The 14,401-nt window shown below is 34.1% G+C and overlaps 1 protein-coding gene across 3 annotated transcripts in view; it reads right to left on the reverse strand.

Annotated features, from left to right (window-relative positions):
- GIN1 (gypsy retrotransposon integrase 1) overlaps positions 1-14,401 on the reverse strand; it is a 29,144-nt gene that overhangs the window by 13,420 nt on the left and 1,323 nt on the right. The window contains exons 2-4 of one of the 3 annotated variants that reach the window (XM_060091830.1): positions 6,060-6,205; positions 4,229-4,422; positions 2,316-2,621 (exon numbers count right to left, since the gene is read on the reverse strand). In XM_060091830.1, the coding sequence (XP_059947813.1) occupies positions 2,316-2,621; positions 4,229-4,422; positions 6,060-6,201 (642 nt within the window). In that variant the 5' untranslated portion in view covers positions 6,202-6,205. Of the gene's footprint in view, positions 1-2,315; positions 2,622-4,228; positions 4,423-6,059; positions 6,206-14,401 lie in introns of those variants that run through there. The other 2 variants (XM_060091831.1, XM_060091832.1) reach the window with 2 other exon arrangements.

Here is a 14,401-nt window from a genome sequence, read left to right on the forward strand (position 1 = left end):
TAGCTCTTACTGGACCTTTGGCAGACTGCTTTACAAGAGTTAGTTTCAAGTTGCTATACTACCTGTAATGTAAGGCTATATTATTTTATCTGTAGTCTACTTGGTATTTTTGGTATTACTACTATTTTTCTTGATTTAGATAAACAAAAAATGGTCTTAATTTACATTACTCATTACTATTGGGTTTGAACATTTTTCCATATTTATTATTTTTATTCCCTCTTGTGAATTACGTTTCTGCCATTGACTAAATTTTTTAATTTATTTGAATCTTTTATAATAAAGGCATTAGCCCTTTCCTGCATGAATGTGCTTTATTTTTGTTGGCCTATTTCTTGGCCTGTATGTTTTCGTGATTTTACCACATATAAATTTCTAATTTTTAAACAGCCAAAGTTGGTGATTTTTCCATTTAAATGTATGCCACTATTCCCTAAGCTTGGAAAGTTAACTCAGTCTCTAGAGATTGAAAAAAAAAAAGTCAACAGTACTTTTTTTTGTTTCAATTAAAAAAACCAAAATTTTTAATTTACCTGAAAACAATTTTGGTATGCAGTAATTCTAAAATCATATTATAGAAATAACTAGAAATAATTAGAAAATTGTTATCTATGCTGTTAATTAAATTAAATTTATTAAATAATCCTTCTCTAACTCCACTCATTTGTGATACCAGCTCTATCATTTTAAACATGGTTACTAAACTCTGTGCCAAAGGGCCTCCTTAACATCTGTTGGACACCTTGAAAACTACTAGCTTAAGGTAGTTTATGGTTTCAACATTAGATCAGACTACATTCCTTTTGATGATGCTGTATCTTTACAGAACTGTTTTTTGACAGGTGCTATGATAGAAAGCAACGACTGTATAAAAAATCAATGCGAAACAGGAAATGAGGATGGCAGTGTCCAAACTGATTCCAAAGTTTGAAAAGCTTAGCAGTGGTAAACAGGTATACACATCCCATTAGTAACTAAGTGTGGTTATTTAAGAATGAAATAAAAATGAAATGAAAATGAAATGAAATGAAATGAAATGAAAATATTATTTCTTTCCATTTATGACTACTATTTTTTTAAATGGCTAAGTGGTTAGGATATAAATACTAAGTTGTTTGGACCTGTGCAGAAAAAGAGTTAACTTAGCAGAACTAAGGCTGCTATCCTGTGAAAGTCCTGCTTACAAAGTTGGCCCTTGGCTGGTGTCTAGGACCTTGGATTTCGTGCGGGTTTCCACCACTCCCTAACTGATTAAGGGTGGCTCACAGTGACTAAACTGTTTATACAATCAAGGTGGCTTATGCTGAACACCTTCTTTCTTTTGAGAATCTAGAATTTTTGGTGCTTATGTGATCAGCTCCCAGTAAAAATCCTAGGCACCGAGTCTCTAGTGAGCTTCCCTGGTAGACAACAATTTACATGGGTTGCTATAACTCTGCTGGGAGAATTGAGCATGTCCTGTGTGATTACACTGAGAGAGTATGTCTTAGAAGCTTGTTCCTAGTTTCCCTGGGACTTATCCCCATAAGCCTTTTGTCTGCTGATTTTGCTTTGTATCCTTTAGTTATAATAAATCTTAGCCATAGTATGACCATCTGCTGAGTCCTCCTAGTGAATTATAAAACCTGGAGATAACCTTAGGGACCCCCGGCACAAGCTCTATCTATTTGATAAGTATCAGTTTAGGTATTTCTTTTGGACTGAGATATCAAAGGTGCTGTGAACCTAGACAGTCTGGTTATTTTCTTACACCAGTACCCTGTCAATTATAAAAATTTAATAATATGCCTTAAGTACAGTAGTTATATTCCTTTTTTAGAATTTTTGTATGTATTCCTGTCTGCTTATTCTTTCAGGTTAACTTTAATCTGGATAAAGGCCAGGGCAAGGGAGAATGCTCCCTCCTTTTTAATGCTGATTAGAAATACATTAACATATAAATTAATTTTGATTTGGGAAAAATTGGTATCTTTCAATATTGAATAGTCTCATTCACGAACATGACTGTATTTCTCCATTTAGTCAATTCTCCCTCTACATGTCAATCATAGAATTTTTAAGTTAGAAGCAAAAAACGACTCTCTGGTCCAACCTCCTCTTTTTAGTTTGAAGAAAACTAAAGATAGGTTTACAATTACTTGGTGGCACAGTAAGTACTAAAATCCTTAATTTCCAGTCCAACTACCTTTGTACTACACAATATTAAACCTCTATATCTGTAGGAATTTATCTAAACTTATTAAGTACCATATAAGTTTCACTGCTCACTGAAAGGTGAGTAAAATATCCTCCTAGATCTAAGTAGTTTGTCTTACCTGATGAATGAACTCATCTCTTTGGTCCATTATTATTTTCTGAGGAGGTCCATATAAGAAAAATATATTGATAATAGCTTTAGAAATTTCTGATGCTGAAACATCACAAAGAGGCAAAATCACAACCCATTTTGTGAACAAATCTGTCATGATTATAGCATATACATGACTTCTGCTGCTTGTATGAAATGGGCCCATCAGATCAACAGTAACTATACTCCATGGATTCTCCACTTTGAGAAGGTGCTGTTTAGGTGCTAGAATAACCGTATTTTTTGCCACTTGGCAATGCTGACAAGCATATACCTATAAAACAGGCATACAATAAAGAAAAGGTATACAAATGTTAATATATTCAATATAATAAAAACAGTCTTATAAATCTGAACTTTGAAATGGTTGATAGGTACTTTGTGTTTTGAAGGAGAAACTTTTGGACTATTCTCATAATAAAATAAAACCTATTCAGAATATAAGCAAATATTACTTGCTACTACTATTCAGTGACTGCCTTAAGGGGTCTTATTCACATGGAACATAATTCTGGTTTACAATCAATAAATATTTATTAAATGAATAGATCTTAAAACATGTTTTGCTATAATTTAAAATCAATATGTGAGTATATAATTTCTATAAGCAAAAATTTTTTTTCTTTTAAAGTTATCACTCTACTAAGTTCATTCATGTATGCAATAATATTCATTAAAATATAACTTTATTCAAACAATATTTATAGATGCCAGAAATTCCTCTAGGTCCTGGAAAAAGAGAATGAACAAAAACAACGCCCGTGCTGTCATGGAGCTTTCATTTGTGTGAGATGAGATCAACTGATCAACATATGGATGGTGCCATTGTTCAACATATTTCTGGAATTACACTTTGGAAACTACTTTCAAACCAAGTCCTGAACAAAATTTTTAAACCAATCTTATTGCATTATAGTTACTTTTGATCAAAATTTTTATTTTCTAGCTTTTCTAACTTAAACTAATTCTCATCACAAATAACCTTATTTCCAAAAATCATTTTTCAAATGATAAAGATGTGACAAAGATTTTATTGAATGTCTGTAAAGGAATGTGTGGCAGGTTCTAAAGGCAAATACAAAAACTGAGGTCTTTGGAATACCTGCACAGACTCACAAATGATACTTAGTTAAATTAAATGTTAGGTTAATTCTTTATGCCTGAAATGACAGTCTTTTTAATGCACTATTATGATTATTAAAGGGTTCTCACATACATACTAAGGAATTTCTATCATTTGCCATATGGAGCACACTAGAAAGAGTAGGGATCAATTGACCTAGCAGCAAGAATCCCAGAACTCCTATATGAATTTTCTATTAGAAGAAGTTGAGGTCCTAATGGGTTATAAAGTTACAAAACTCAGATTAATTTCATTATCTTCACAACTTGATTTTGCAATTAGTTGGTTTGGGGTTTCTGCCATATTTGACATTTTCTATGTCAAGACAATATAGGGACAAAAGAGGAGACACACATGGGGCCTGACTTATAATGAACATATTCTCCTCTCAAGAAAAGATTGTATGACTGCCATCAAAGAGGTAATGATTAATTTTTGGTCAAAGAAATTTCAGCCCCACTTAAATTCTGCCTACACAAGATAGTTCAATGATGAAAATCTGGTTCTAGATAATCTATCTAAACAGAGTATTTTCAAATATTTAAATAATGCTTTGTTCTAGTTCAAATTATATTTCAGTGATTTAAAGAAGATTTTTGAAGGGAAATAAAACTCCCTTTAAATGTTTTGCAGAAAAACTACCCAGACAAAAAGTACTTAATGAGAAGTGATATCTAGAGTTAATCTGGAGCAAAAATGAAATTTGGATATATACTACAAAGACATTATTCAAAATATTTTAAATACATAAGCCATACCCACTGTTTGACATCATTGGTCACAGAAGTCCAATAGTAGCTGGATTCCACTAGAGTAAGGGTTCTGGATATGCCATGATGGGCTCCAGTGTCATTTTCATGGCATTCTCTTAGGACTTTCTTTTTTTCTTCTTCTGAAACAATTACCAAACGATTTTGTTTTCTGTCTTTTCCGACATAAAACAGCTTTTTTTCTGAAATAAAAAAATACCAAAAAGATATAATTGAAATTTTTAGATATCTATATAGTTTTAAGATAATCATAGCCTTATCTTCAAACCGTGAGGTTTTTTTTGTTAAATCTTTTTCCCTCTAATATAGAATATTTGTGATGATGCTACCATACAATCTGAAAGGTCCTCAGCTGTTACACTTACTAATAGATATGTAGGAGAACTAGCTGCTATAGTTTTGTAGCTATCAACACAAGTAGGGCTAGCTTGTTCACCAAAGCACATGATAAATATGGGAGTATAAAATTATCTTTCTATGGGAGTAATCAAACTAGAAAAATACTTGCAGCAGGCACCTCCTAAAAAAGGCAGGAATTAGCAAATAAATTATGTACAGATAAGCAACTTCTGGAATAGAATTTTCCAAAATAGCATTTCATCATAGCTGTATTTTTGTAAGCAACCACCTCTCTTAAGTTTTTCTGGATTTGGGTAGGAAATAGGGTTCATAAAGCCAAGAAAGTGGGCAAACCTTAATCCTCAGGACAGTTGTTTTCCTTTGGAGACACCTGGAAGGAGTCTATGGCTGGGAAGTAATCAGGGCAGGAAGAGAATCGCCAATTCTCCAGTGTGGATGACTAGCTATTCAAACTCCAAAATACATCAGTAAGCTATTAGTGTGCTTAATTAAGCACATGCTGAGTGGAACATTCCTTACTTGAATTAGAAAGTAAGCAACTTAAGGGCAGGACTTATCTATCTTATGCATCAACATGTTCCCAAGGCCTAAAATGTGATTGGCACACAGTAGGAACTCAGTAAACATTTGCTGCATAAATGATTAAATAAATGAATGAATGAGTCCTCTTTAGTCCAAGATGTAATAGGTATGCCTGTTCTTAAGCTTAAGGGAGTTACTGGAAGGGGTGTACACAGGGAGAAACAAGCAGGTATTTATTTATTATCTTAGAATTTTCTTGACCTGCTTTGAGAAAAGCCTGATTCTGTACCTACAGGCAAAATTCCCATTAATAGTACCAACATTCATTTAGTCATCTGGTGATTGTACTTCTTTGCTTATCTCATCCCAAACTTCTCTTCCCCTTTGGAGGAGGAGGGGAAAGAGGGGGAAATTATCATAATCTTTCAAGATAAATACTCTACTGTCTTTCAAATATTTAATTCATTCAGGGGGATTAGGAGTTCAAAAATAAATATGATCCTGAGACTATTTAACGGCACTGAGAGGGAGGAACCACAGAAATAAGTAGAGTAAATAAGTTAACTTTGTCAACATTTTCGTATTAGGCATCAAATAAGTTCTTCATTGAGAGTGACAAGAGTGCTTGCAAGTGTACCACTAGAGTAGGAATCAACTGAGGACAAAAGCAGGTGACATTAATTTAGGTAAGTGTTTTGTTTTGTTCATGGTATCGTTTTCTGTCTATGATTTAAAATGCCCTTTTCACGCTTACTGGCCTTCAGTTAGCTTCAATGTGATTTTTATTTTGCTTTTGACTGAATGGCATTATCAATTTAAATGGTAATTGTTAAGCAACGACCAATTACTACAGAAATTCTCAGGATTCCACAAGGAATTACATATGGAGAAACATCTATATAAACTCTATACTAAAAATTGGGGGCATTAATTTTACCTTTGAAGGCAAATTTTTTTGCTGCTCTTCTTATGCCACTTCTCTCACTAGGCAGTGTAGTTGGATGATATTCACCAATTCGTTTATAATATGCAATCTGTTTCAGATGAAGGTCACCATTTTTTCCACTACGAACCATCATGAACCTAGGTAAAAGGTATTTAAAGATATAATTTAAATGATAAACTAATTCAGTTGCTATTTCAGTTTAGCCTTCTGTCATATTTCTGCTTACACGTGACCTGAACATTCCCGGAATATTATCTGTGTCAGAGATAATTGTAGTACAGAAAAGTGTGTGATGTAAATGAACTAAAATATTCAAATGCTATTTTTGAGACACAACATGACACATTATCTTGTCTCTTTCCATGTGAAAAGAAATACTGAAAAATTTCCACATACTGGGAAAAAAGGAAATGAACAAGCACACTTCAAAAAGTTTTGCTTAAAGTCTCTATTACTATCAACTGAAATGTTACTTACATAGGATGGTTCTGTTATGTGACATGTAAACAAATGACAGCTTATAAGAGGGAAAATATAATTTTATATTACTTCTAAACATATTCATGGTCATTGCAAAATGCAAAAAATTCTCATCATTTATGAGAAAGATACATTTTAGAAATGTTCAAATGATAAATGGCAAAGAAGATATTTAGCTACACTAGATCTCATACACTCTTCTGAAGTACATTGTAAGCTAATTTTTCTTGAACAGAAATGATTTTTGTTCTGTGTGTACTTTCCCTATGTTATAAAGAAAAATCTGGCTGGACTGGCCAAAACAAAACTTCTCTATTTTAGACCCTAAGCCATATGGAAACCATTACTACATTCAAAAGAAAAAACCTTTTCTTTCATATTTTCAGTCAAAACGAACTATTCTGTGCTGGTTATTCTGTTTGCCACCATCCCCGCTGATCCAGATACATGTTTGGCCTTTCTCTCCATGCTGCTGTACCCTAAAAGACTGACCCTTACAGACTGCATTTATAGTTTTCTGGTTGGACTTGTCCAATGGGAGGTACGAGCAGGCATATCAGATGGCAGAAGAAAGAGGTCAGGATATTTATTTCCCGGCTCCTTCCTTGGTTTAAGCTGCAACCCTCTACAATCATAGCTCCTGTCAGGAAGCCCATCTTCTGTGTCTCTAGTTCTCACTGGAAGTCTGTAACAACATTTCTTCTTGCTGCTTCAGCCCTAGAGGTGGTTGCTATTTTCTGCTGTTGCTAGTCTCCAGGTGCCATGTTGGTTTCTTTGACCCTTTCCATCATATGTTTATAAACAGGAACTTCATTAAGTTTTCTTTAAAATTCTAGCAGAGTATATCTTCTGTTTCCTGATAGAACTATAATTGATACAAATGCTTAAAATTCTGAATTTCCAAAAACAATATAGATGTTTACTGACCACTAGAAGATGCAGGGATAAGGCTACAAGAAAATATTACTGCAGAGAGAATGTTAGAACAAAGCAGAATAGACCATGCTTATAAACTATGGCTTAAAAAGCTTATTAAGTCTCTTTCCCAATGATACAGCACTTTGCACATTTAATAACCATCTTTCTGATCTTTTCATAACTTTGGGATATCAGTACGTTTCTAATATCCCTTAACCTTAGGTTAGCATAAAGTGTAAGCCATTTTAAAAGCAAAGGTTCTGCAAAGCTAATTCTCTCCTATCATAACCTAAAAAACAGGTCAATTATCTCTATAAAACAATTAGCTTATTCTAAGTTTAATTCACTTTCAATTAAATACATAACATTTTTTATTTTATAATAAATGATTGTACCCCTAAATCAAACAAATGTACCTTATCACAGTTTCTAAAACATCTCAAAAATGAATGGATCAGATTTTAAGACCATCTATAAAACTACAGTAAATAAGACAGTGAAGTATTGGCATAAGCCAATACTTATGGATAGACAAACAGGTCACTGAAACAGAATAGGGAGTCCAGAATTAAATCCACATGTATACAGTCAATTAATTTAAAACAAAGGCATCAATACAATGGGGGAAGAGACGGTCTTTTTGATAAATGATGCTGAAGTAATTGGATATCTGTATCAGAAAAAAAATTAATATTGACCACCTACCTACATCAACAAAAGTAATTCCAGATAAATCATAAACCTAAAAGTGAAAAGTAAACTATAAAACTTCTGGAAGAAAACACAGAAGATCTTCAAAACCTTGGGATAAGCAAAGATTTCTTAAACAGGACACAAAAAGCACTATTCGTAAAAGAAAAAAATTATAACACGTTGGATTACATTAAAATCAAAACCTATTCATCAAAAGACCATTAAGAAGGCAAAGGGTAATCCACAGATTGGGAGAAGATATCTTTAATATATACATATATCTCACGAAAGACTCATACCCTGCATATATAATTAACTACTACAAAATCAAGAAGAAAAGGATAAAACTCAATACAAAAAAATGGGGGAAAAATCTTACATGACATTTCAAAGAAGTGAATATCCAAATGGTTAATAAGCAAGTGAAAATGTGCTCAACATCATTACCCCTAGGGCAATGCAAATTAAAGCTAAAATGATTTACAACTACACACTATTAAAAGGGCTAAATTTAAAAACAGAGACAACACCAGGGGTTGTGAGGACAGGTAACTGAAACTCTCATACACTGTTTGTGGAAGTGTAAAATGGTACAGCTACCTTGGAAAATGGACAGTTTCTTCTAAAGCTAAACATGTTTACCCTAAGGACTTGGCAATTCTATTTTTAAGTTTATATCCTAGTGAAATGAGTATATGAGTATCAGAAGACGTGTATAAAAATTTTCATAGACGTTTTATAGTCATAATACCCCTAACCGGAAATATAAAGGCATCAAGAGGTTTTACCCTGTGTATACTCAGTCCTTGCCCTATAGACACTTTTGTTGTTTTCCAGTTCCGTGTTGCTCTAAATCTCAGTGCTTTTCAAACTGTGAAATCTGTGACAATAGACCCCTTGATGCCTTTATTTTCATGTCATCCTATCTACAGCCTTTCCTCTGCCAAAAGATTCTGTGGCAAACTTCCACCCTTCATCCATTTTCAATTTAGGAAGACTTGTGTGGTTTTAAGTATGGAATATAGACTGTCAGTCTACCTATCCATTTGCCTGCCTGTCATTCTAGCTCTGTATTATTAATAATTCTCCTTAACTCTTAGAAAATCAACCAGAAAATAGGCAAAAATCATTTTTCTCTGTCTTATTTTCATCTCTAGGATACACTGACACAAGCTCTTCCAAGTCCAAGAGACAGCAAGACCCGTCCTTTCTTGTTTTTTTTTTTTTTTTTTCGGTATGCGGGCCTCTCACTGTTGTGGCCTCCCCCGTTGCGGAGCACAGGCTCCGGACGCGCAGGCTCCGGACGCGCAGGCTCAGCGGCCATGGCTCACGGGCCAAGCCGCTCCGCGGCATATGGGATCCTCCCAGACCGGGGCACGAACCCATATCCCCTGCATCGGCAGGCGGACTCTCAACCACTTGCGCCACCAGGGAGGCCCCGTCCTTTCTTAGTTTACATGAAATCATTATGATTTACATGCTGTAAAATTTATAATATACTATAAATGACCCCAAATTCTTGTTTTCCCTTAATGGCTTTTGGGACCACCAATGTTCTAAATCACCTAAAAGAAAACGTTAAAACACCCCAGCCTAGCCACTGGGAGCACGGTACCTGTAGGAGGATGAAATTTATTTAAAAAAGGTAAAATCCTTTGTTACCTCCATTTCAGAGACCAGTAAACGTTGCAAAATTTCCTGAAGGACATTAAAAAGAAAAGGGGAGAAGCCTTTTCAGGCCTCTGAAAAGCCCGCAGGAGCAAAAGACCAAACTCTCACACCTCAAAGGAAGTACAGGTCCTAAAACACAGAGGTTTATCCCAGGGGATACAAGGATTCTTCAATATATGCAAATCAATCAATGTGATACACCATACTAAAACACAGAGGGATGTGAGTAATTGTAACTGGTAGAAAAAAATTGGCCATTGGAAAACATGAATGTCTGCATAAAGCACAGTGATGTCTATATCTCGCCCTTATATTTAAAAACCTCTCTGTTCTAAGTTCCCACCATACCCCTCCCATTTCCCTTCTCCTGGGTATCTTAGTCCATTTGGGCTGCTATAGTAATTTATTATAGACTAGGTGGCTTAATAATAACAAACATTTGTTTCTGATAATTCTAGAGGCTGGGAAGTTCAAGAACAATCTGGTGGATTCGGTGTCTGGTTACAGTTTGCTTCTTGGTTCATAAATGGCATCTTTGCTATGTCCTCACATGGTAGAAGGGGTTCAGGAACTCTCTGAGCTCTCTCTTATAAAGACACTTAACCCATTCTTGAGAGTTCTACCCTCAGGATCTAATCATCTACCAAAGATGCCACCTACTGATACCATCACATTAGGGGTTAGAATTTCAACACATGAATTTTGGGGGGACACAAACATTGTCTATAGCATTGAGGTAACTATAGTTACTTACTAATGGCATGCCTGCACCTCTGGTCAGTGTACAACTCCTCAAACCTTGGAATTAGATTAGACACTGCCACCCTCATTTCTTCTTCCATACTGATTTTCGTACAGTATCTGCATTATTACCACAGCAAACATCCAAAAACCAGTTTTGCAAAGATATAAAAAAAAGGAATGTAGTGTGACCTAATGTTGAAACTGTGAACTAGTGGTCCACAAGGGATATAATAGATGTTGGATACACCTGTGTTTCCTTTGAAAGTTTAAAATGTTTCATGGCACCCTGTGAATTCACTATGATGCCCTAGGAAGCCTTGGCACACAGCTTGACAATTCTGAGTTAAGGCATTTAACAAGTGAATACAAATTGGATTTATTAAGTTAAATTTTTGGATGTTAAAAGGTTGTAGACTGACAACACTGATAGTTATAAATTATAGGTCGCTCAGAGGTACAGACTAAAAGTTTTCGACATTCCTTTAACTGGAATCAAAAAAACCTGGCAGATGGCAATGCGAATACTAAGTTCTCTAAGTGTATAGCAAAAAGCACCTATCAGGTCAATTCCATGTATCTCTTTTCTAAGCACTTCTTAAATAAAGACAAAAGGCAAGAGGTAATTTCACAGAAGAAAAAGGTTTCTTATTTCATTTTCTCTTTGTAAAATTAATTTTTACACTTCTTAAAACATACACATCATTCTTGATGATGTGTACTTCTAACTTGCAAAAAGTTCAGGAAATAAGGCTTTCTAATTTGAAAGACCAATCATTATTAACAGGAGAGTTACTTTATTTCATTATTTCTATTCTTTTGCATCTTTCACACAATTATAATATAGCAAAGGATATTAAAATACATTTAATCTTCAAGAAGTAGGGAAAGATGAACAGATTTTTAAAAAATTAAATATACCACATCACACACTGAAAAATTAGATCTTGACTAAAGAACACATTAATATAGCACCAAAAGGAAGCCCAGCGACTGTGATTCAATATCCCATTTTCCAGATAAGAAAAAAGACTTCAAGTGGTTAATTCAGATTGAAATTGACTGGTAAATTATAATACTCAACAATGGAGGTAAATTATTCCTTTCTGAAACAGCATTTAAAAATTCCCATATAGGCTTCTGCCTAGAATGCATAAAGCTGGAAAAAAGTCACTCCTACCCTAACAATGAGAAAAGAACTGGATAAGCTCACTAAGATGTCAATTCTCCACAAACTGATCTATAGAATCAATGCAATGCAATCAGATACCCAACAAGCTCTTTTGTAGGAACTGACAAGCTGATTCTAAAATTGATATGGAAAACCAAAGGACTCAGAATAGCTAAAACAAGTTTGAAAAACAAGAATATAGTTGAAAAATTTTACATTACCTGGTTTCAAGACTTACTTTAATGTTATAGTAATCAAAACTGTGTGGTACTGGCAAAATGACAGCCATCGGTCTACAGAACAGAATAGAGTGTCCAGACATATAGCCACACAGAAATGGTGTTTACTGATTTTTGACATAGGTGCCAAGGTAATTCAATAGAGAAAGGATAATATTTATAACAAATAATGCTGGAGCAACTAACTAAACATCCATGTGAAAAAACATGAATCTCAACTCATACCTTGCACCATATGAATAAATTAAAATTATTCACGATGGTCACAGACCTAAATGTAACACCTAAAGTTACAGAACTTCTAGAAGACAACAAAAAAGAAAATTTTTGTGAGCTTAGGTTAGGCAATGACTCCCAGATAACAAACAGAAAGAACCACCCATAAAAGAAAAAAATTAAAACTTCTGTTTTAATTTAAGAAAATAGAGAAATCACAGTCTGGAGAAGGTATTTGCAGTACACGTATATAATGAAAAACCTGGGTCCAGAATTTATAAAGAATTCTCAAAGCTCAATAATAAGAAAACAAACAATCCAATTTTTAAAATGGGCAAAAGGTGTGAACAGACACTTCATCAAAGAAGATATGGTTAGCAAATAAAAACATGGAAAGACGTTCAACACCATTAGACAATGAAAAACGCAAAAAACCACAACAAATACCTCTACAAATCCACCAAAATGGCAAAAAACAACAAAAACAAAACAAAACCTGGCAATACTAAGTACTACCAAGCATGAAAAGCATTGCTGGTAAGAATAAAAAATGGTGTAAACATGTTGGAAAACAGTTTTAACCCAAGAGAAATGAAAGTATATGTTCACACAAAAATCTGTATGTGAATGTTTCTAGAAGCTTTATTCATAACAGCCAAAACCTGAATACAATCCACAAGTTCATCAACAGGTGAATGGATAAACAAACTGTGGTAGATCCACACAGTGGAATACCACTCAGCAAAAAGGAACTACAAATACATTTAACAATAGGGAGGAATCTCAAAATCATTGTGTTAAGTGAAAGCAGACACAAAAGGCTACATACATACTATATGCCAGTCTTTTTATGACATCTGGAAAAGCCAAAACTATAAAGAGAGGAAACAATTTTTTGAACTAATTTTTGAAAAATAACTACAAAAGCAGATTTTAAAAATAATAGCAAACGTATACAGCACTTTACTGTGATGATCCTCACAACATGCTATGGAGCAGGTACTAGTTTTACATCTGTTTTAGAGATAAGAAAATGGAGGTTCAGAGAGATTATCCACTTTACTCCAGGCAACACAGTTAGTGAATGCAGCCATTGACTTAAATTTAAACGCTGGTCTCTGTTGCTTCAAATTTCGTGGTCCGTCCCCCGACACACACTAATCTAATTATTTGTCATCCTCAGCTTTCATAATATTTGGTTCAGGCCTCTGCTAGAAAAGTTATAAAGTGATTTTTGTAATAAATAATTTAGGTTATAAATGAGGAATGAGAAGGTCTTGTTAGTTTTAATGATTACATTGTTTCACATAGTATTCAGGACACAGTGGACATTCAACTATTGGTAAATGAGTAAGTATTACTTGCATTTCCTGACAGGAGAGGTAGCACTGAATTGAAAAAGAGCACACGTTCCAAAGGTGACTATTATTTCACTTCAGAAAATATTACTTCACTTGCATGTATTGATATATGGTACTACAAGTAGGGCCTGTCTAAGAAGGTATGGCTTTTAGGAGTCAGAATTTCTAGCATGTGACAGGTACCTGTCTCAGTATCCATGTTTGACAAAAAGGAAATAATACTTACCTTTCCTTCTTCACAGTTATGAAGATCAATGAGAAAATTATGAATTTCAAAAGTCCTTTGCAAATGGCAAAGCAATATATAATTATTGTTAAAATGTTTTAAGTATTATTATCATCCATATAAAACTGTTCAAAGTAGCAGAGAACTTGTCTCAAAACCTTTATCTTCAAGGAAAAATAGATTTTAAAATCTCGTTCCTTTCATTAATGGAACGAGATTAATGTTTCATAGCAATGTTTATTTACGTTTTACTGCTAAACACGAAACCTAGAAGAATCAAGAGTTGTATACTTTATAATGAGTTTATAGTCTAATTGGGTTCACAAGCTTATGGTTCTGGCAGTAAAGACAGATGACAAGGAGAAATAGAAAACGAATAAGAAAGAAAAATCAGTTCACAAAAAGTATAGTCCTCTAAGTGGAAGGTTAAAAGTTTCCTGCTAATGTTTGCTATTTATATATAGGTATAACTTAAAGAACTAATAGTTTTTTCCTTTTCAAAAGAACTGTTTGGTCCCTAGAAACTATCCAATGGAATAGTTAATATGAGCAAATGGCTTTAGGCTATAATACTCAGAACAAAGATAAATATCTTCCTGTTCCCAAATATTATTAAA

The sequence above is a fragment of the Mesoplodon densirostris genome, chromosome 3 (genome assembly GCF_025265405.1).
Source record: "Mesoplodon densirostris isolate mMesDen1 chromosome 3, mMesDen1 primary haplotype, whole genome shotgun sequence".
Lineage (NCBI taxonomy): Eukaryota > Metazoa > Chordata > Mammalia > Artiodactyla > Ziphiidae > Mesoplodon > Mesoplodon densirostris.